The sequence below is a fragment of the Triticum aestivum genome, chromosome 3D (assembly GCF_018294505.1).
Source record: "Triticum aestivum cultivar Chinese Spring chromosome 3D, IWGSC CS RefSeq v2.1, whole genome shotgun sequence".
Taxonomy (NCBI): domain Eukaryota; kingdom Viridiplantae; phylum Streptophyta; class Magnoliopsida; order Poales; family Poaceae; genus Triticum; species Triticum aestivum.
This window is the reverse complement of record NC_057802.1, coordinates 391323822-391344370: the sequence shown is the minus strand read 5'-3', so window position 1 is coordinate 391344370 and position 20549 is coordinate 391323822. Positions and strand designations below refer to the sequence as shown.

The following is a 20549-nucleotide window of genomic DNA, read 5'->3' as shown; positions in this document are numbered from 1 at the left end:
ATAACAAAGAAAATAAATGTAGCAAAAGCAGGGCATAGAAGGATTTGTCCGTGCCTTCTGGAGCCACCACGTAGTCTTGTGCCTTCTTAGGTTTGTTATGCAGTCGGATAGGCTTCCCTGTATGTGCCCCTTCCATGCGAGACGTTAGTTCTAATTCTCTGTCCTCAGTTGCATCCATTTGTTCACTTGTTTCATTGAAGGTTAATTCCTGGAGGCAACATTGCAAAGAATAATGGGTATGCAGGATATAATATACTTACAATTAGACCTATTTGGGACATAGTTGGAAAAGAGAAGATACCTCTGTCACTTCAGAGTCTTCGGAATCACTCGACTGCGTGCTCTGCTTTTTCTCCACTTCTTTGTCGGCTGTTCCATTTGATTCTCTCATTGTGTCCCCTATAGTGTCTGCCCCTTCGGTGCCAAATGTTTGTGCTAATTCCTCATCCCGAGCTGACTGCATTTGTTCACTTGTTTCGTTCAAGGTTAATTCCTGAGAGCAAGATTACAAAGAACAATCAGTATGCATGGTTTAATATAATTAGAATTAGAACTATTTGGGACATATACTTGGAAAAGAAAATATGCCTCTGTCACCTCGGAATCTGTGGACCGCGTGCTCTTCTTTTTCTCCACTTCATCTTTGTTGGCTATTCCATTTAATTCTGCAAGTTTGTCCCCTACAGTTTCTGCCCCTTCGGTGTCGAATGTTTGTGCTAATTCATTGTCTTGAGCTGGCTGCATTTCTTCACTTGTTTCCTTGACGGTTAATCCCTGAGAGCAACATTACAAAGAATAATCCCTATGTAGTATTATAATATAATGAGAATTAGAATTATTTGGAATAGTTGAAACGGAAGCATGCCTTTGCCACTTTGCAATCCGTGGCATGTGTGCTTTTTTTTCTGTACTTCATCGTCGTCGTCTATTCCATTTGATTCTTCCTCGCTTCGTACCTGAAACACACATAATATAATATTACCCGGTACTTACTGGTTCTTCATCGCTTAGTAACTGAAACACATAATAATATAATATTCTTCAGTACGTATAGAAGAGCAAATATTATGAAGATGAATAAAGAATCGTAGGTATGATATTATGATACTATAGATTACATATTGTTTTGTCCCCCCTGAATAAGAAGAATAATAATGGCATGTGAAATTAAAAACCGCCTTTGTCGGCTTCGGTTTTGTATGCTTGTGTTAGGATATCACCTCATCAATCTGCATATTTTCTGTATCTTCCATGATGCCTTGTTCTTCTATTGCATTTGTTGACTCGGTGTTCATATCTTCATCTTTGGTTATCATGCATTCAATCTGCATATTTTGTGTATGCTCGTCCTTCGCTCCTTTGTCGATGTTTTCCTGAAAATCAAAGCATATATTATTATCACGTCATACACATTCAGCCCCTATGTTTTGTTAGCTTGAAAATCGATCTTATATGTTGGGTCGCAGGGAGTACATCAAAATTGTATGCACATATCTGCTCATGTTTACTTAACATAGTGGTATCAGGACATCCTTTCCAACTAAATTTCAGTATCTATTTCTTTTTTTAATTGTTCAGTAAACTTTTCGAGACTAACTTGCGTGACTATTCTCTCTAGTAATCAGGTGGATCTTGCCCAAAGAATTTCCTAAGTCACATAATGAAATCTCTGTAACTTTGCGGGATAACACAAGGCATGTTGATTCACTTCGTTGGATCACCTCTAGCGACTATGTTGCCTTGTAGATGTGAAATCGTGAATAGGATGTAATTATCGAGAGATATCATTATTACCACGATGATATCAGATTGATCCGTAGAGGCCACCGGGGATTGTGACGCAGACATGGGGGGGACGATGGTAGTTCACCACGGACACATGTGTACGGCAAGCTGGACAGACTTGCGGTGGAGGAGGCCGGCGCGGCGGAGGGGTGTGAGGCTGCGGCAATCCTTCGCGAGAGAGGATGAAGGAAACCCTACGGTGCAAAACCCGTTGCTTCTGTGGGCTCCTGATTGAAAGATCGTTCGCTGTAGGCAATATGTAAGGCGGAAATCAGGGGAAGGACTTTCATAGCGTGAGGAGGCAAGGGAATCGTGATTGTTATCTCAGGCCCCACGCTTTCCTTTGATCTATCTTTTTTTGGCAACTCCTTTGATTTATCTCAGGACGCATGTTTTTTTTTTTGCTTTTTTTATACCCTACGCACATAGAATTAATTGAGTTATTTTCGTAATACATGTTTATGCAGAAATATTGCTCGGCTCATCAGAACGTTTATCTATTTTTTGTGTGCTTTCTCTTATACCTTTTTATTATGTACATAAAGTTCATCATTCTCTACAGAAATATAATTCTTGTATCCTTTGTCTTGGCAGTTAGTTAATTATGTGCCCTCAATGGCCGTGTTTGACAGGAGGGGCCAAGGAAGTGCTTTCGATTGTTTCAAGACTGAGCTTGATAAAACGGCATAATCCACTATTCCTGAGATCAAACCATGCAACCTTGCAAATATTGTACTACAGCCCAAAGCTATTGGGACTGGTGACATCATAGGTTTCCATGTTATGAAGAAACCATCAAGGTGAGTTCCGTACTTATGTTTTATTATTATTGCTGCTCACGTGTGTTCAGAAAAATTGATTGCTTTCTTGGCCCTTTATCTCTTTTTGTTCATTGTTGCTTATGCTGTCTTCAGTGTTGTGTTTACACATTATTATCGACGGTTGTTAGTGTTAGGGACTGAGAATACTTAGTACTCCATGATGACCACGTCCAGTCAAGACTGAAGTTGACACTTCTTTCTTCCATTTATATGTTAGATGGATCGTTTCAATTTAGTTAGTTCACGTGCGCTTGGCAATTCAACCAGTTATATTTGAGACTGAGGTCGAACAATCACATATGCACTTCAGAGAAAAACAGCCATCATAAGATTGCAATATTTCATTATTTCTGTCAATGATCCCAGCAGCTTACATTTTGCTGGTATAGCAATCTTATGTTCTGGAATTTACAGAATAAATTGAAATTTCTACGTTCCCAAATGAATGCTATAAGTAATCAGAACATGAACGGAATAACAAGTGTGACACATTTAAAGTCTGTACTTTTTCATTTCGGGACAGTTAATATGTCAACGATTTTTACAAATAAATCACACTAATAAACGACTCTAACATAAAGAGTCGGAGGTCACATCGACATCATTTGTGTTTCATGCCTATTATGTAGTGCGCTGTTATGGAACCTGCAAATAAAACAAGAGAAAAGTGTTATATTCAGAGTTAGTTATATAGGTACAAAATCGAAGGTGCAAAGAAAACACGAACTATTGCACGTACCTCACCCCTCTAAAACATCTCTGTAGACAATGTTTTTGGTGCTTCTCCCAGATTTATCAACCTCCTTGTTAGGCTTGGCTAAAATCCGTGTCGTCTTTCTTGAGACACCCCTTGACAATGCAACATATAGTTGGCCATGTGAGAAAACAGGTTCTGGAAGGTAAATACCGACATTTGGGATGGTTTGACCCTGTGCCTTGTTAATGATCATCGCAAAACTCAGGCGGATGGGGAACTGTTTTCTCTTAAGCTTGAAGGGAAGTGAGGTGTCCTCCAAGGGCGACATAGGGATCCTAGGTATGAACACCCTCTTTCCAGCATGCTGGCCACCAACAATCTCTGCATCGATTGCATTATCCTGGAAGGCCCTGATCATAAGCCGTGTTCCATTACATAGCCCATTATGAGGGTCGAGGTTCCGTAGCAAAATGACCGGGCAGTTGATTTTTACTCTCAAGACATGCGGGGGCAACCCATTTGGTGTGATCGAGTTTAGGAAGTCAATTGTGTAATTATTGTGGAAGTCATCCTCGATATAGTCAAAGCTATGGTACACCTTTTCTTCGCCCGGAAACCTGGAGAGCATCTTGTCATTCAGGTCATCTACATGCTCATTTTTGGTCGAGAGAATTGCACGTGTGCTCATGTACTCTCTCGACCTAGCATTGGTGTGCAGGGATGGGAAGACATCTTCGATAAGCTTGTTAATAGGTTCATCATCGTCGGTATAAGCAATCACAATGTCTTCAGGGAGATGCACATAGTCGTCGCCAATTGTTTCTTCCGTCCCATTGCCGATCCGTAGGAGGTATTCCGAGAACCAAGGGTATGTCTGTGCCCGCATATTGCGTGTGAGGCGTATCTTGCGGATCTTCTGCCACAGATAGGATCTCAACAGTGTAGCATCAGTGATCTGTGCTCTTGTCCCTCGGGTCACAACGGGGAGGACCTGCCTGAAATCGCCACCAAAGACGACAACCTTTCCACCAAATGGTAAAGAACATTCCATTATATCCTGCAGCGATCTATCAAGTGTCTCAACTGCTTGACGCTTTGTCATAGCAACTTCATCCCAAATTATCAAGGACGCATGTTTAAGCAACTTTGCCGTACCACTCTGCTTTGTGAAGCTACACATGTTGTTGTCAATGAGCTTGATTGGAATTTTGAACCTGGAGTGTGCAGTCCGGCCTCCAGGCATTATCGACGCTGCGATACCTGATGTAGCAGTTGCGATCGCTATTAGACCCGAACGGACCTTTGCAAGCAACGCCTTGTACAGGTACGTCTTCCCAGTGCCTCCTAGACCGTCAACAAAGAATATCTGGCTTTTTTGGTTTGTCACATGATCCATTATGTCATTGAAACCAGCTAGTTGCTCATTGTTCAAACAGCTGAATAGATCTAGATGTTCTTGGTCCACTTTGACCTGTCTCTCCTCTGTTACCTCTGTATTGTCAAAGTTAGAAGAACCATCTGCGTCAACCAGATCCGGAAGTCCATAGAGTTTAATATCCTTTCCCATGGATTGCAGCAGATCCCTGATATCCCTAAGGACCATTTGCTCAAGTGCTGCCTCATTCGATTGAGTACGGCGATAATCTTCAGACATGGATGCAAGATGTTTGTCCCATAACTGACGGATTTGTGTTGCCTCACAGAATGCCAATATAGTCGCAAACAACCGTCTAAGAGCAGTAGGCATTTGAAATGTCCCAGCCTCCATCATGCAATCATCAAGTGTCCTGTCGTGCTCAATGAGGCCTAATTGCTCACACGCCTCTCTGAAGGACCCGCATGCCTTGCCATTTACTGTTTTTAAATCATCAAATGAAGTGGCACCTCGGACATGGTTTAGGAGCACCCGCAAGTAGTACCTCTCTCCTTCAGCAGGGGTGTGCATGCACCAATCTTCCAATCTGTGATCTCTTATTTTTTTCTCGGTTGCCACTTCTTATTACTGGCTATCCACCTATAATGTTCTGGGAACTCTCTGTACAACAATTTTCGTGCCTCTGGATACTTTTGGTTCATCCCAAAGTACTCGGTAAGCATGGATTTGGAAGAAGATGGTCGAGCGACAACATCTTCCAGATTTTCATAAGCCTGAAATGCGACTGTATGCATGTTTGGCAAATGAAGCTGGAGCTGCAACACAGCTGGGCTGACACCAAACATTTTAAAGCCAAAAATCCTGTAGATAGCTTCGGGAGGAGATATATAGCGTGCATCCCTATATTGTCAAATTTCATCAATGATTCCCCCGTCATTGATAATATCCTGCTCGAACGCAAATGATGCCTTATCATGCCTTTGTAGATGTATTTGAATAAGTACTTCACTGCCTTGATGCTCGAGCATGCTTCGACATTAATGTGACAGTTGTATGTCATCAGCAGAAATGGGTTGTAAGGGACCACCCATCTATTGTCCAAATCTGCTCCTCTGATCCTAACTCTCACCCCATCATCCCTCCTTCTATAGATGGGATATGAGTCTTTCCCTTGTAATGTAGCATCACAGAAATCTCGCGGGTAATGAAACCGACATTGTCCATCTATCATGCAAGAGCAACTTTTCTTGAGCGCGCCACATGGACCATGCAACATGTGTTTGACCACCAGATCATGGAGAACAGGATATTTATTTTTGTCGGGTATTTCTGCCGATATCACCCGATCATAGTCATCCGGGGTCCTTAACTTACTTTTAGCTTTCATGATCAGAAGTATATGCTCATGAGGGAGGCCTCGTTTCTGAAACTCAGTGACATGTACATAAGCCGCAACTTCTCCAAAATGCTTACCCTTAATCAGTAAGTCCATCATGGATCGTTGTTTAGCTCTGTATACTCTTGCCACAAGGTCTGGACGGTCTTGTGGCAGCTGTCCAGGCAACAATTCAATAGTTATCTCCTCCCAGTAGGGATTGCATGTCATCGTGACAAAATAATCCGGTTTACCCCATCGTTGAACTATTGCCATTGCATCCAGGAACCTGCGTTGCATGTCACGGTCACCACCAGGAAAGGTACGTGGAAGCACGATTCTCTTGCCAATACGATCACCGCGTGACTCGCCAGCGATGACGGTGTCAACAAGGCCCTATAATAAATCAATATTTGACGCCAATTAGTATACCATGTTGAAGCAAAGAGTGGCATCTGTAATACAATTTAATAGTATAAACACAAGCACGTTACCTGGTAGAGGTCAGCGCATATGACCTTTGATTTGCTGGCTTTGAGTACCAATCAAGCCTCATTGTCTCAATCTTGATGTACATGTCAACCGCCCACTGTTGGAAAAGGCGCCCCCCAAACAAGATGATGTTAAAAAGCTTTTTCCGGACCTGCAGCTTGAAGGCATAGTACTCCCTCGCGCTAACATATTTCCTTGATTTTGTGGCATTCATCTCATTGTCACCAAAATCCTCATCCGGGTTATCCTCGTAGTCATCTAAAAATTGTTTAACAACATTAAAGTTGGTATAATAGAATCATAAGAATATAAAAACAGGAATCGTGTCCAATACCTGCAGCTAAATCAGTGGCTTGGTCTTCATGCCCTGCGCCATGACCAAGTTCTTCTCTAATCATGTTATCGTCTGAAAGATGGATACCAAATAAGGTTAACTTTGACTGGCCTGGTCGTCATGTCGGCGGCCATGATCAATTTGGTCTATAATCATGTTATTGTCTGAAAGATGAAATACTAAATAAGGCTAACTTTGATTAATATGTATAAATCAACAATGAACATAAATCTGGTATAATAGAACCATAAGAATACAAAAACAGCAATCACGTCCAATACCTGCAGCTAAATCAGTGGCCTGGTCTTCATGTCTTGCGTCATGACCAAGTTTTCACTAATCATGTTATCGTCTGCAAGTGGTTCTCGCTCGAGGGGGGAGGCCTCGCTAGTACGTGCGTGCGATTGGTTTGGGGTTTTTTTTCGCTGGTTAATTTTCGTAGGGTTTTTTTTAGATTTTTTTCGTTCACTTTTTTTGGGTGCGACGGGAGGATAGCAACTGGACTGCGTGGGGGATCGGTACAAGGTTTTTTCGGTTCGTGACGACTCAGTGTGAGGTGTAAGGAGGTACCAAAAAAACCATGAGAAGTGGGAGGTGGGAGGGAGGACAAAAATAAACCAGGAGAGGTGGGACGAAAATTAACCGGCGAGACTACCAACTGCTCCATTAAGAGTAGAAGATTCATCTCTACTCCTAATGTCTCAGTTGGTAGTCCGCGTTCCGGGTTTTATTTTCGTCCCACCTAATACGGTCTTTTTTGGTACTTCTTTGGTACTTGCTCCCACCTCCCGCTCAGCCGCAAAAAACCAATGAAAACCCCGCGATCGAGTCCCGCAGACGCCCAACCTCCACGGGTTTATTTTCGTCCTCCCTCGACCCGCGAAAAGAAACCAACGAAAAAAGATCGAGGCCCCCTCGCACGAACCGGGAGCGAGGCCTCCTCGCGAAAAAAATATCTGACGATCCAGGCTGCCCTCGATCGTCTCGCTACGAGGACGAGAACCATGCCCCAGCCGCCATAGTGGAGCCCTACGCCGCCGCCGAGATCGGAGAGGAGCCGCCGCCGCCGAGGTTCGAGAGGAGCTGGCCACCACGACCTCCCTCCCCAGGCGGCCGCCACCACCCCCTCCCCAAGCAGCCATGTACAGCAGGGCGGCGCCCACGCGCCTGGCCTATGTAGGTCTCGGCCTTCCTCCTCCCTTCGTCCAAGGCCAGGAGCTCCCCCTCCCCGACCCGATCTGGTGGAGAGAGGGCCAGGCCTTGCCACTCCGGTGGTCGCTGTGGCCAGATCTGTCCGGGGTAGTCGCCGTAGAGCCTCTATGGCGGCGGAGTAGCAGCAGCCCGACAGAAGGTGGGTGCCAGATCGTCGTCCAGCAGCTCGCCGTCGGAGCTTCTCACTACAGGCGATGGAGGCCGGTGCTACTCGGTCTATCTATGATGTTTGTTTCCTGTGTTTACATGGCAGAGTGATTGCTGCACTGGCTTTTGGCTATGGATGCAAGTTGGGAACTCATTCCGTGATTTGAGGGTGCAGGTAGGGATGATGCTGCGGATGGGATGGGAAGATGTGTGTGTGTGCTAGCTGCTTCACATACGACTCAGAGAAAGAATTGCTTTGCAGGTACGCACTTGCTGCAAACTGATGTATTGAACTTTCAGGGATTTTGATTGGTCGCCCAAATAACCCATTCTCCTTTTGTTGATATTTATGAAGGAGATCATTATTTCTCTTTTAGTTTCAGGTTGCCAACATCACGAATTTCATACTTATGGAGTGGAGCCACCAAACAATTTATGAGGTAAAATCACTATATACATATTGTTTTCCCACCGCTGCTTCAAGCGACACGCATTCGTTGCAAAGAAATCGGCATCACCTGCGTGCTTGCTTGTGTTTGTTTCTAGCCGGCAAGAATCCATCGAGTCTTCCTCTATGTGTGCAACCTTGCCAGTGTGTGAATCAATCAAGGCAAGGGCAAGCAACCAACATTAAGCATGTGCGAGTCTTGCCGGGATCTGATCTATCAACTCGTTCAGCCAGCTTTGCACCATGTGCACGTCGTCCATGCTAGAAAAGCACTTGGCAAGTGGACGGCTCCATTGGCCATGCGTCAACAATTCAAATCATTATCTATACTCGATAGACACATACTTTTTTATGCAATTCTGAATTTATGGAAGCAGAAGAACTGATTATGTGAATTAAATATCTAATCCCATGTGTAGGTGCTACTAACTGTTGTGATTATTTATGCGCATATAACTTGCAGGTAGATAACTCTATAGTATGAAGACTTAAAAATACGAGTGCATGTCATTGGTGTTTTGAATCCATCTTCCATCACTTCTAATACTTTTGTATTACATAATACTATTTTTTCAGCATTTGATTGACATATCGATGGTATTTGTAATAAATTTCTTTCTTTAAATTCTTTACCAGGAAATATGTTGAAGCACCGAATGTATTCCATTTGCAGTTAGTATTGTCCCCAGTTCTGCTTGATTTGATTTTTATTTCCCATCAGTTTTGTGTTTTTGTCAGAGAATGGTTTCTCTTTACCTGTGGTAGTCCCTGTACTCAGGTAAATCCTTTTGCATCATTTCACTATTGGTTTTGTTGTAATTGTATTAGATTTCCGCCATGGACGCCGCCTCGCTCATGGGCTCCTCCTCCGCCGACGCGCGCACCGACGGGGAGCACCGGATGGGCATCACCATCATGGGCGTCTGCTACGACGGCGGCGTCCTCGCCGCTGACACTCAGGACCAGCACCGGTACCCCCCCCTCGCGGATCCAACAACAGCGGCTAGGTCGGGGTCGGAGATGGCGCATCGGCCATCCGATTCCGCCGGTCGTAGATCAAACAGAGGGCATGATAAAGTCCAGCAGAAGTGGTGGCCGGGATTTTTACTGTTAATTCGATCTGCAAAACAGTGATCAATATAGTATATGTGCAGTAAAATAGACATGTTGCTGATAGTGTTGTAGTAGTGTGTGATTTGGTTGCATAGTTTTCTAATGGAAACAAGTGAAAAACTCTTTGATTTTCTGATTTCTTTATGCTTGCAGAGAGGTTCCACGACTTCAGTTTGGCTATCATCAAAATTGGAGGAGAGCCCGATGCATTGGAGAGCATCATCCGGGAGTTCCACAGGATCGAATTGAGGAGGCATTATAACCTGGCATCATTTGGATGACTTTGTCAGTAGGTAGAAATTAGAATTTGAGCAATCTGAGACCCTGAGTTCTGCATAAAGAATTCCGAAAGTGAAACACCTTGTTTGTCCTGCAGGAAGAATGGCTAACATGCCTGTTAAAGCTAGATAAACGCGTATTGAAGGAACTGGGGTATGTCCGCCATGTTGAACACCCTCACAATGACGGGTAATTTCTTGTTACATTCACCATGGAATGGTTTTGTGATTCTGTTCCTTGTACATAATTCAATTAAATTCTATCAAGTATCCAGTTACTTGCCATTCTTTGGTGAGATTTGTTGATGATTTTTCTGAAGTATTTTTGTGCTATTCTCATGTTTGTCAAACATCAATTTAGACATCTTGACAATACTTCCAACACTTTTTTAGCAATTGATACTGCCCACACTTTTCCTGGTCTTTTCGTCCCACAGTAGAATAATCCTATGTTGCCATGAAAAACAATTTCATGTGCTGAAGGCAGCGGATCAAATCAGCACTACTCCATACTGCATTGTTCTTGTCCCATTTCGAGTATCTTCATTAAATCATTTTCATCGGTACTAAGTAGCACTGACCTTTATGTGTTAATTTTTTTTACCAACTTGCGAAGAATGCATTTTTTTCCTTTTCTTTATGTACACAAATGAGGCAATGCAGTTGGCATTGACATCTGCTACTCGCCGGCCTCTCTTGGAGCGCAGGTCGCCATCGCCATCCGCCGCTTCGGCGCTCGGCTCCTGCCCCATGGACGCATTCGCCACACCACTACTAGGGAAAAGCCTAACAGTAACGCGGGTAATAGGGCTATCAGTACAGCTAACGTGTACCAGTAGCGTGTACCCACAAGCGCTACTGGCATACATACTTAGCAGTAGCGCTGGTTGGGGAAGGTGCTACTGGTGGGACTAATGGTATGGTGCTAGCTTTATGAAATAAACGCTCAGCGTTCGCAATTCTTCATACTTAACTTGTTCATTGCATTTCAAACTTCTAGATTAGATGCCTGATATTTTTTTCTTAAAGAATGTAAAATGGGAGTGCGTGTAAAAGGACTTCCCATTTTATTGCATTCAAGAAATGACCAAGTTACTGAATTTGATTTGTAGGTACCATACAATGTTAGCGAGGACAGTGATTGGGGGATTGATATTTTCGAAGTAAAGAGGTGCTTGGAGGAGGCACGCGTCGCAGGTTTGACTGTTTGGGCTATGGTGATCATAAACCCCGGATAACCGACGGAACAGGTATGCAAACAGATATTTGCAATAACATCAAAAAATCTAAAAGGTTCGCTAAAATTGTGCTGAAACTCAATATCCGCAAGCTTTGCTGTAGGTACTTTCTGTGACCAACCAGGAGGAGATAGTAGAATTTTGTCGAAAAGAAGGTTTGGTTATGCTTGCCGATGAAGTTTGCACTTGGTGAACTGCGGTAGTTTTGTGACGCGGACGCGTGTGTAGACATCCTACATTTGTATAAATGCGTTTACAGGTATACCAAGACAAGCTCTATATGGAGGACATGAAGTTCAATTCTTTCAGGAAAGTTGCCAGATCACTTGGGTATGATGAGAATGGTATATCCATAGTGTCATTTCATTGGGGGGTAAATCTTTGTTCATTAGAAACACAGTTCATAGCCTCTGGAAAATAAGCCTTAGATTAGAGATCCATGGTAATTTTTTCATCATCTGAACTTGGCAGGGTACTCTGGAGTATGTGGCAGAAGGGGAAGCTACATGTTGATATGTAAAATTCCCTTCACGACTCGTTTAGGAATAACAGAGTTTTGGAGATGATGTGATGGGTGAGATTCGCAAGGTGGCTTCTGTGACTCTTTGCCCCAACATAAATGGTGACTTGCGATGGATCCACCGAAGGTTCGTTCATCATGCCTTTCTTGTGTCTACTACTATAATTTATTGTAATTAGTACATATTATCCTGATAATCATTGTGCAAGAAAACTGAGAGCTCAGTTTACAACACTGATGGAGTCAGTCCATCGAATATTTGAGGATTCAAATTCAGAGAGAATATTCCATCGAATGTTCAAAGAATTCAGAAAGTACAGTAAGCAGAGCTCAGATAGTAGTGACACAGATTAACTTATATCAACGGGTGCTTACACTAAATCTGGCCAAATACTGTAGTAAGTAGCCTCCTTGTGTTGTCGGTTATTACATGCTATAAAAGACTTCAGCTCCTGCACTGAACCAAATTAATGGGGTGATAATACAGATTAACACTACAAAAGCCTCCCCCCTCTCAGTCAGGCCTCTATACCCTACCACCTACTCATCTCCCTGAAACCTCTTGGGGTAGAGAGGCAAAAAAAGAAAAAACAAGAAAAGAAGACAATTAAACATTCCTGGATACAGGCAACACTGTATTCGCAAGCCCGTTGGCTACTTTCTGGGGTCGTGGAGGCTTCTTGTAATTTGCTATACTAAAATGGGGGCAAATATACTCCAACCCATGTGTATTCGCGTAATCCTGCAACGAAAAGACCGATCGGTAGATTTGTTATCATGGAGAGGGGGTTAGGGTCGTAGAATACAAGACTTTGGTGGTTACTGACAGTTCTAACATGAATTTGATTGACCTGGGAGTTGTGACATGCAAATGTTTTATGGTTGATGGTTCTGTACCATCAGTAATATTATATAAACATAGTCTCTGCTTTCATCTTCTTTGATGATATATTTTCTGGTCAAAATTTAAATGCATTATGCACCTGTTCTTTTTATTGTAGTTCCATTTTTTGTCAAATTTATAAATTCTCTATGAATAGGAATATAGAGGCATGTTCTTAATCTATTTTGGTTTTTTTGTTCACCCCGAAATGCAGTATAGATCTGCGATTGACATTTTTATTGGACCACTGGGTGAGCATTTGCAACAAAGAGCCAGGGAGTAAGCTGGGAGCGGACAAACATAATGCCCTGAACATGAGTTTGTCCTTGCATAATTATCCATGTCTGATGGTACTACACCGCTTTAGTTTGTCCTTGTATTATCTCTTATTGATAAAAAATGTCCAGAACAAAGAAATGATGAATTGTAGTATAGCCATTTTTGTAGTTGAAAATTATGTCTAAAATTGATCATCACATAGTATGCTGGCAACTTGCAGGGTCGATGAGACATTGATTGCCATATTGCTTTTCCATCTTATTCACATCTTATGAATATATCTTTAACAATATAATTTAATATTTGTGTTTTCACAGGTAGGAAGAGACAGGATTAGATCGCTCACCAGTGATGAAGACGTGGTAGTACCGTAGTAGGGTGTGGTAGATGAACATGTCTTTATTTTCGGAATCGCTTAATATTATATGATATTGTACTGACAAGTAGGAGGTGATTGCTGATGGGTGATTCTAGATTCTTGAGTGAATACTAGCTACCATGTTATCCTAAGTGCTGTCAACTATTCAATTACAAATAAAAACTCAAAAACTTGCTTAGTCTACCACAAATTGGGATTTTTTTGCCTCAAATTTAGTCTGATACATTTTCCTTAACGTGACACTCTTTTTAGAGTTAACCCAACATTTTTCTGTTCCATCGTAATCAACTAACTTTGATATGCATGGGTTCAATGCTAAACAAAGGAGGCACACTTCTCTAGCCTCGAGGTGGTATCACTAATATGTGCCATGAACTATACGCAATTCAGGTTATGTGACCAGACACTATATTTTATCCCCATCATTATCAGTAAGCAATGCATAATTTTTCTTTGCTCATCGTCCTACTAACAATAACTTGTTCTGCCTAAGTGGTTATCCCTTATAGCATCACCTGCACCTACCAGCCTGAATGAACTTTGGCGACAATGCAAACTTGCTGTTATTGCAGATGAAAAAAATATTGTAATGTATGCAAATGCAAGTGTGATTTTTCCTTTTAGAAACCCTTTTTCTGTTTTCATTTTATTCCTGTCTGAAATATAATATATAAATAAAGAGGTTTATTATTCTTCCGTCATCTTCAGCTCATGTATATTTTATGTGTTTCTTACTTTCTTTTAACATTTCTCAATATAGTTCTTCTCAACAAATTTTCATATAGCAGAGCTTGGTCCAGCACTCGGACTCTCGGACTCACTGGATGCAAATGGAGTGGAGCCTCCTCTGCCATCTCAGCATCAGCCGCAGGACGGCACTACAACCAACTAGCACCATGGATGGGTCAAGGTTGCTTGTGATGAGATCATCAATCTCGAAGAAGGACAGGTTGATGATATGGACCTCTTGGACGACTATGTCGTCGTTGTTGTAAAACATGGTGATGGTGTTTCAGTTGAAATAGGCAAGGGCAGTCAGCCCGAGGCGGCCCTTATTCAGGCTTCAAGATCGAGCTGCACCTTTATCGATGGAAGTCATATCCATTATTCCTCCTTATTCTATCTTATATCTTTAACTGTATTGACATAAAAACAGTGTCAGGATTATAGACATGTATCGTTGTTATTACCAATCAGATCAGTGGTACACGTCTTTTTTCCTTGATGTTTGAGTGTTTAGCCACAAGAGGCGTTAGAAGAGCCCGAACAGAACCTACCGAGCCTGGTCGTGGTTAATGAGGATTTGCCGGATAAATAGCCTGGTCGTGGGAGGCGAAGGGGCACTTCTCGGTCAGATCTGCATACGCGGCTGGCTTTTGCGGAAGGGAGGTCATACCTACGGCGGATCTAAAATGGAAGTCGCGTGCCCCTTTGCAGTGCAAATTCTTTACATGGCTGGCAATGAAGGAGCGATGCTGGACTTCGGATCGCCTTGCGCAAAGGGGTCTACCTCATTAGGATGCATGCCGTTCTGTGATCAAGAGGACGAAACGATCAATCATATACTGCTATCGTGTGTCTTTGCTCGGACTGCTTGGGCGGCCATCTATGGCTCGCTGGATAAACCAGAATGGACCCCCTCCCCTCATGATGTGCTGGCCGAGTGGGCCATTGACAAGAAGGGAGTGAACAACTTGAGCACGAAGGATCTACGCACCATATTCGCGCTTGTTTGGTGAGAGTTGTGGAAGCACAGGAATGCTATTGTATTTGATGGAGCACGGCCGTCTATAGATCAGCTGTTACAAAGAGTGAGAGATGAGGGTGTGGTCTGGTCGTCTGCGGGACTTCTAAAAAGGAATGTAACTTCCTTCTTTACTAGGGTAGAGAGGTGGGTGAGTGGTGAGGATTAGCATGTAATATAAACCCTGTAACCAATGGTGGAGGCACTCTTTGCCTTTCTTCTTTAATATATGATATGCACACTCGTGCATATTCGAGAAAAAAAAGAACCTACCGAGCCTTCTGTCCGTGTAGTCTGCAACTTGACAAGGTTAAACATGAGATTCTTTTTATACTGAATAATATCTATGCCAACATCTTACATTTAATCCAATTAGCCTTACCTTTTAATTTCCAATATTCTAGGGAAAGCAAACGGAAGCTCATGGAACTGACGCAACCATGATCACACGCTTCGACGGTACTGTTCCTTATAAGCATGCCTTTTGCTGATATGATAGTTTTGCGTTGACTTCGTAAACTTTTATTGTATGCCAGCAGTTCTCTGACTATGCTTTAAATGAGACTAGTTTACATCGCTAGAATATGGGCATCAGAGATTAAGAAGAAAATGGGCATGAAAGAATTTTTTATAGTTGGTTCATTTGTTATATACATCTTTCATGTTCACTCTGTAGAGCTCCCTTGGGTAGTTACTTCGTTTGTGCTGCACAAAATACACGCTCTCCATCCATCAAGGAAGCAGGTCGTAAATCAGCATGGTCAAGTTGTAGTGACATGATAAAGGCAATAAACTTTCACACATTTTCTGTTCCATTCACAATTATTTGAAGGGGCTGCTTATCAGTTATTAATCTTGAAGCTTGCACAGTCACTAATATGACCATGCTATTTTAGAGTGATAACCTTGCTTCCGAAGAAACTTCAAGGTTGCAAGATAGTGAAAGCTTTTTTTGTGTGCAGTGGCAAGGTGAAATTTTATGGAAGAGACCAAGAGGAGTTGCTTCACGTGCTTAATCACCGATGTGTACAAATGCATAAACAGTGATGAATACTTTCTCATGAATTTTAATTTTCCCCTCCAGTCACAACATCATTGATTCCTTGTATTAATATACACCTAAACTGATGGTTTTATCTAATTCTAAGAAAGGTACATTGCAAGGTATATTTAGACATTAGAATATATATATGTATGCCCTTGTTGCAATGCACGGACAATGTAATAATCTTTATTCCTTTGCATTGTTTGTCTGGTTTGTATTCGTGTTCCGATCACGATCCATTGATTACACGTTTTATGTTTTTATTTGTAGTATTGCCATAAGATAAACATAATGCTTTGCTAGATGTCTTATGCGGGCTAGAGAGATTCAATTAACACGGAGAAATTCAAAGTGTGGTTCGGGAGGGGATGGAATGAGATTGTGATCCAGATGCACCTGTGGTACATGTGGTGAGCTTCAATTTGTACTAGAGTTAGTTTCAAGTTTTATCCTTGTTGCAGTAAAAAATTAAGGCTGGATTAACCACCATGTACATCTTTAATTACTTTTAAATAAGAAATATAATCAAAATATTCTTTTGAATTGATAAAATTTATATAATTTGTAGAAGTACATGAAGGTGGAACAGGAGGAAGGGTGGGAGAAGATTAGATATCGTTTCATTTTCTTGCAAGGAGAGGATGGTTACGAAGAAATGACAAGAAATGGAGAGAGAATCAGTTTTATTACTGTATGGATGGAAACCACATGCCAGCTTGTCCAACATATTTCTACGTTGAGTCAATTATTCGATCGCTATGTTTTTTTATTCCATGGCAATGCATGGTCATTCAACTATTCAAATTTACAGGTTGTTCATCCACTTTTTTCAAGCTATTTACATATTTGTCACTTGTCAGCAAGTTTGCATATGATGCTAGGAAGTGAACATAAGGACACATAAACGTTGCATTTTGAATATGAAATAAACTCAACATCCAAATAACAAATTCGTTGCTGTGTCCATCAGTGAGCAGGAAATGTAAGCATCCTTCTAAATAAGATACTACCTATCTTGAAGCTGGAAATGCAAGAATTCTTCTAAATAAGATATTAGTTATCTTCATGATGGAAATGCAAGCATCCAAAATTTACAACAATATTTCTAAAAACTGGAAACAAGCTTGCAATCTTGATATAAGAATGAAACATAAGCAACATCACAGAGTTTGCTATTTCTTTTGAAACATAATTACCAACAAGTGATATACAGGTGAACTTACAGTTTATTCAAATTGGAATGCGGCTCACTCTACTAAAAAGGACGATGTCACTCACTCCGACTAAAAACGATCTTCTACTCGCATTTAGCATCTGGCCAATGAATATATATTGTATATGAGTTTTCTATTTTTTTATTTTAATATTATTTATATGTCTACTTTTGTAGATCAAAGATCAAAACTGATGGCTTTTTATTGACAAAGCTTTATGGTGAACCAGACTGAAAAATCAGAAGAGATGCATACAAATAATTGTTCTTTATATATTTGTTGTGCATGATAATACAAAAGGTATGTTTCTATACATATTTATTTTTACAGAGTATGAAAGAGATGGAGATGGATTATGTCAACGTTCAAAAAGAATCCATCGACAAGGGTGTTGAGGCGATGTCATTGGAAGGGCCCAAAAAATTCATTAAGATTTATACAACAAAAGGCCCGTGGCAACGCACGGGCATTGTACTAGTTAAAATAAGCAAACAATACACGAAAAACAAAATCTGTCAAAACAGAACAGTCTGTAGCAATCTGATTCGTACGCATACTTCTGTAACTTCAAAAATTCTAAAATAAATTGGTGGCCGTGATGAATTTGTCTATTGATCATCTGCAAAAAGAATCAACCTAAAAGCACTCTCCAGTAAAAATGGCAGCTAATCTCGTGAGCACAAAAGTTTCTGTTCTTTACAGCAAGATCGCAAAGACTTCACCCAAGTCTTCCCAAAGGTTCTACTTGGCACAAACACTAATTAAAACATAAAACCACATCTAAACAGAGGCTGGATGAATCATTTATTACTAAACAGGAACAAAAATAAAATTGGGTTGCCTCCCAACAAGCGCTATCGTTTAACGCACCTAGCTAGGCATTGATAATTTTAATGATGCTCACATGAAAGATAGTAATTGAAATACAAAGAGAGCATCATAAAACATGTGAAAATCACATCTAAGTCTAACATACTTCCTATGCATAGGCATTTTGTAGGAAAACAAAATAGCAAGACAAGCAAGATCTAGCATATGCAAGGAAGAAGAAAGAAACAATAGCAATCTCAACATAACGAGAGGAAATTTAGTAACATGAAAATTTCTACAACCATATTTTCCTCTCTCATAATAATTACATGTAGGATCATAATCAAATTCAACAATATAGCTATCACATAAAATTTTCTCTTCATGACCCACATGCATGCAAAGTTGATACTCTTCAAAAATAGTGGGATTATCATAAAATAAAGTCATGACCTCTCCGAATCCACTTTTGTCAAAAACTTTATAAGATTGAACATTATCCAAATATGTGGGATCTAAAGTTGACACTCTTCCAAAACCACTTTCAGTATTATTGCAAACATTATTATCGATCTCATATTCATCATGGGGCTTAAATAAATTTTCAAGATTGTAAGAAGAATCACCCCAATCATGATCATTGCCACAAGTAGTGGACATAGCAAAACTAGCATCCCCAAGCTTAGGGTTTTGCATATTATTAGCACAATTGACATTAACAGAATTTATAATAATATCATTGCAATCATGCTTTTCATTCAAGGAGCTATCGTGAATCACTTCATAAATTTCTTCTTTCAACACTTCATCACAATTTTCAGATTCATGAATTTCAAGCAAAATCTCATAAAGATAATCTAGTGCACTCAACTCACTAGCAATTGGTTCTTCATAATTGGATCTTTTAAAAAGATTAGCAAGGGGATGAGATCCATAACAATAGATTTTTAGCAAGCGAAGATGCAAGCAAATAGCAGGCACATGGCAACACAAGCAAACATAAGATCAGACGGAAGAAGGGCGAAGAAAAGGGAAAATCTTTGTGAAGTGAGGGAGAGGAAAATGAGAGGCGAATGGCAAATAATGTAATGCGAGGGAGAAGAGTTTATGATGGGTACTTGGTATGTCTTGACTTGGCGTAGATCTCCCCGGCAACGGCGCCAGAAATCCTTCTTGCTACCTTTTGAGCATGCGTTGGTTTTCCCTCGAAGAGGAAAGGGTGATGCAGCAAAGTAGCATAAGTATTTCTCTCAGTTTTTGAGAACCAAGGTATCAATCCAGTAGGAGATAACACGCAAGTCACCTAGTACCTGCACAAACAATCAAGAACCTTGCAACCAACGCGATAAAGGGGTTGTCAATCCCTTCACGGTCACTCGCAAAAGTGAGATCTAATAAAGATAATAAGATAAATATTTTTGGTATTTTTGTTGTATAGATTGGAAAGTAAAGATTGCAAAATAAAATAAATAGGAAACTAGAATTGTAGATCGGAAACTTATATGATGTAAAATAGAAGATTATATGATGGAAAATAGACCCGGGGGCTATAGGTTTCACTAGTGGCCTCTTTCAAGATAGCATATATTACGGTGGGTGAACAAATTACTGTCGAGCAAATGATAGAAGAGCGCATAGTTATGAGAATATCTAGGCAATGATCATGAATATAGGCATCACGTCCGTGTCAAGTAGACCAAAATGATTCTGCATCTGTAACATCCCAAATTTTTAATTTGGTATGTTATACGTAGATCATCATTGCATATCATGTTTTATTGCATTTTGACAAATCCTCGATAAATCCTAAGCAACTCAAGGACCCTCGGAGAGAGTTGGGGATTTTCTCGAATTTTCATATTTGATTTTCATCAAATTATAAAACGAGGATTTTGGTTTTAACTATTTTCTCTCTGGAAAAATATTTCATTTTAAAAATAAACGAGAGGAGAAAATATGACTTCTCCAAAACAATTGAAATATTGGAGGAAAATGTAAAAATAATTTATTGGAATTTATTTGGATTTTATTTGCAATTTTTATTGCATTAAAAATATTGCATGTTTTCAAAATATCTGTTTTGATTTTAAAAAATGTTCACCCTATTCTAGATTTTCTAACAAGATGGGGAAAATTTATTTTATATTTTTCTGACTTTTATTTATTTTTCTATGAATTATTTTCCGCGGAACGTTTAAAAAAACGCGCGCGCCCGCCGGGCCAAGCCCAGCCGCCGGCCCATCCCGCGCCCCTCTCCTCTCCCCGCACGGCCGCCGCCGCGCCGTGTCCGCCATGGACACGGGAAGCCCCGCCGCCGCACTTGCCCCTTCCCCAAGCCACCTCCGCCCCCCCTTTATATA

General features: G+C 41.0%; 1 protein-coding gene and 1 long non-coding RNA gene across 14 annotated transcripts; both read left to right on the top strand.

Moving 5' to 3' along the window:
* Positions 1 to 7832: 7832 nt before the first annotated feature.
* On the top strand, positions 7833 to 13347 carry LOC123079110 (uncharacterized). Of its 13 annotated transcripts, none has more exons than XR_006437854.1 (9): positions 7833 to 8230; positions 8414 to 8500; positions 8616 to 8678; positions 9515 to 10092; positions 10176 to 10267; positions 11190 to 11327; positions 11419 to 11688; positions 11787 to 11962; positions 12933 to 13347. XR_006437854.1 is itself a non-coding variant. In XM_044501788.1 (5 exons), the coding sequence occupies exons 2-5, from the start codon at positions 8445 to 8447 to the stop codon at positions 9798 to 9800; spliced, it is 435 nt and encodes a 144-aa protein (XP_044357723.1). In that variant the 5' UTR covers positions 7833 to 8230; positions 8414 to 8444; the 3' UTR covers positions 9801 to 9943. The 13 variants fall into 13 exon arrangements, 6 of the variants coding, with proteins under 6 accessions (XP_044357723.1, XP_044357720.1, XP_044357722.1 ...); XR_006437853.1 differs by having other exon boundaries at positions 7833 to 8318; XR_006437851.1 differs by having other exon boundaries at positions 7833 to 8318; positions 8622 to 8678; positions 12933 to 13346.
* A 2008-nt stretch (positions 13348 to 15355) lies between these two features.
* On the top strand, positions 15356 to 16254 carry LOC123074728 (uncharacterized). Its single transcript, XR_006436041.1, has 3 exons — positions 15356 to 15429; positions 15525 to 15579; positions 16083 to 16254. It is a non-coding gene; the product is annotated as an uncharacterized lncRNA (long non-coding RNA).
* Positions 16255 to 20549: the final 4295 nt, after the last annotated feature.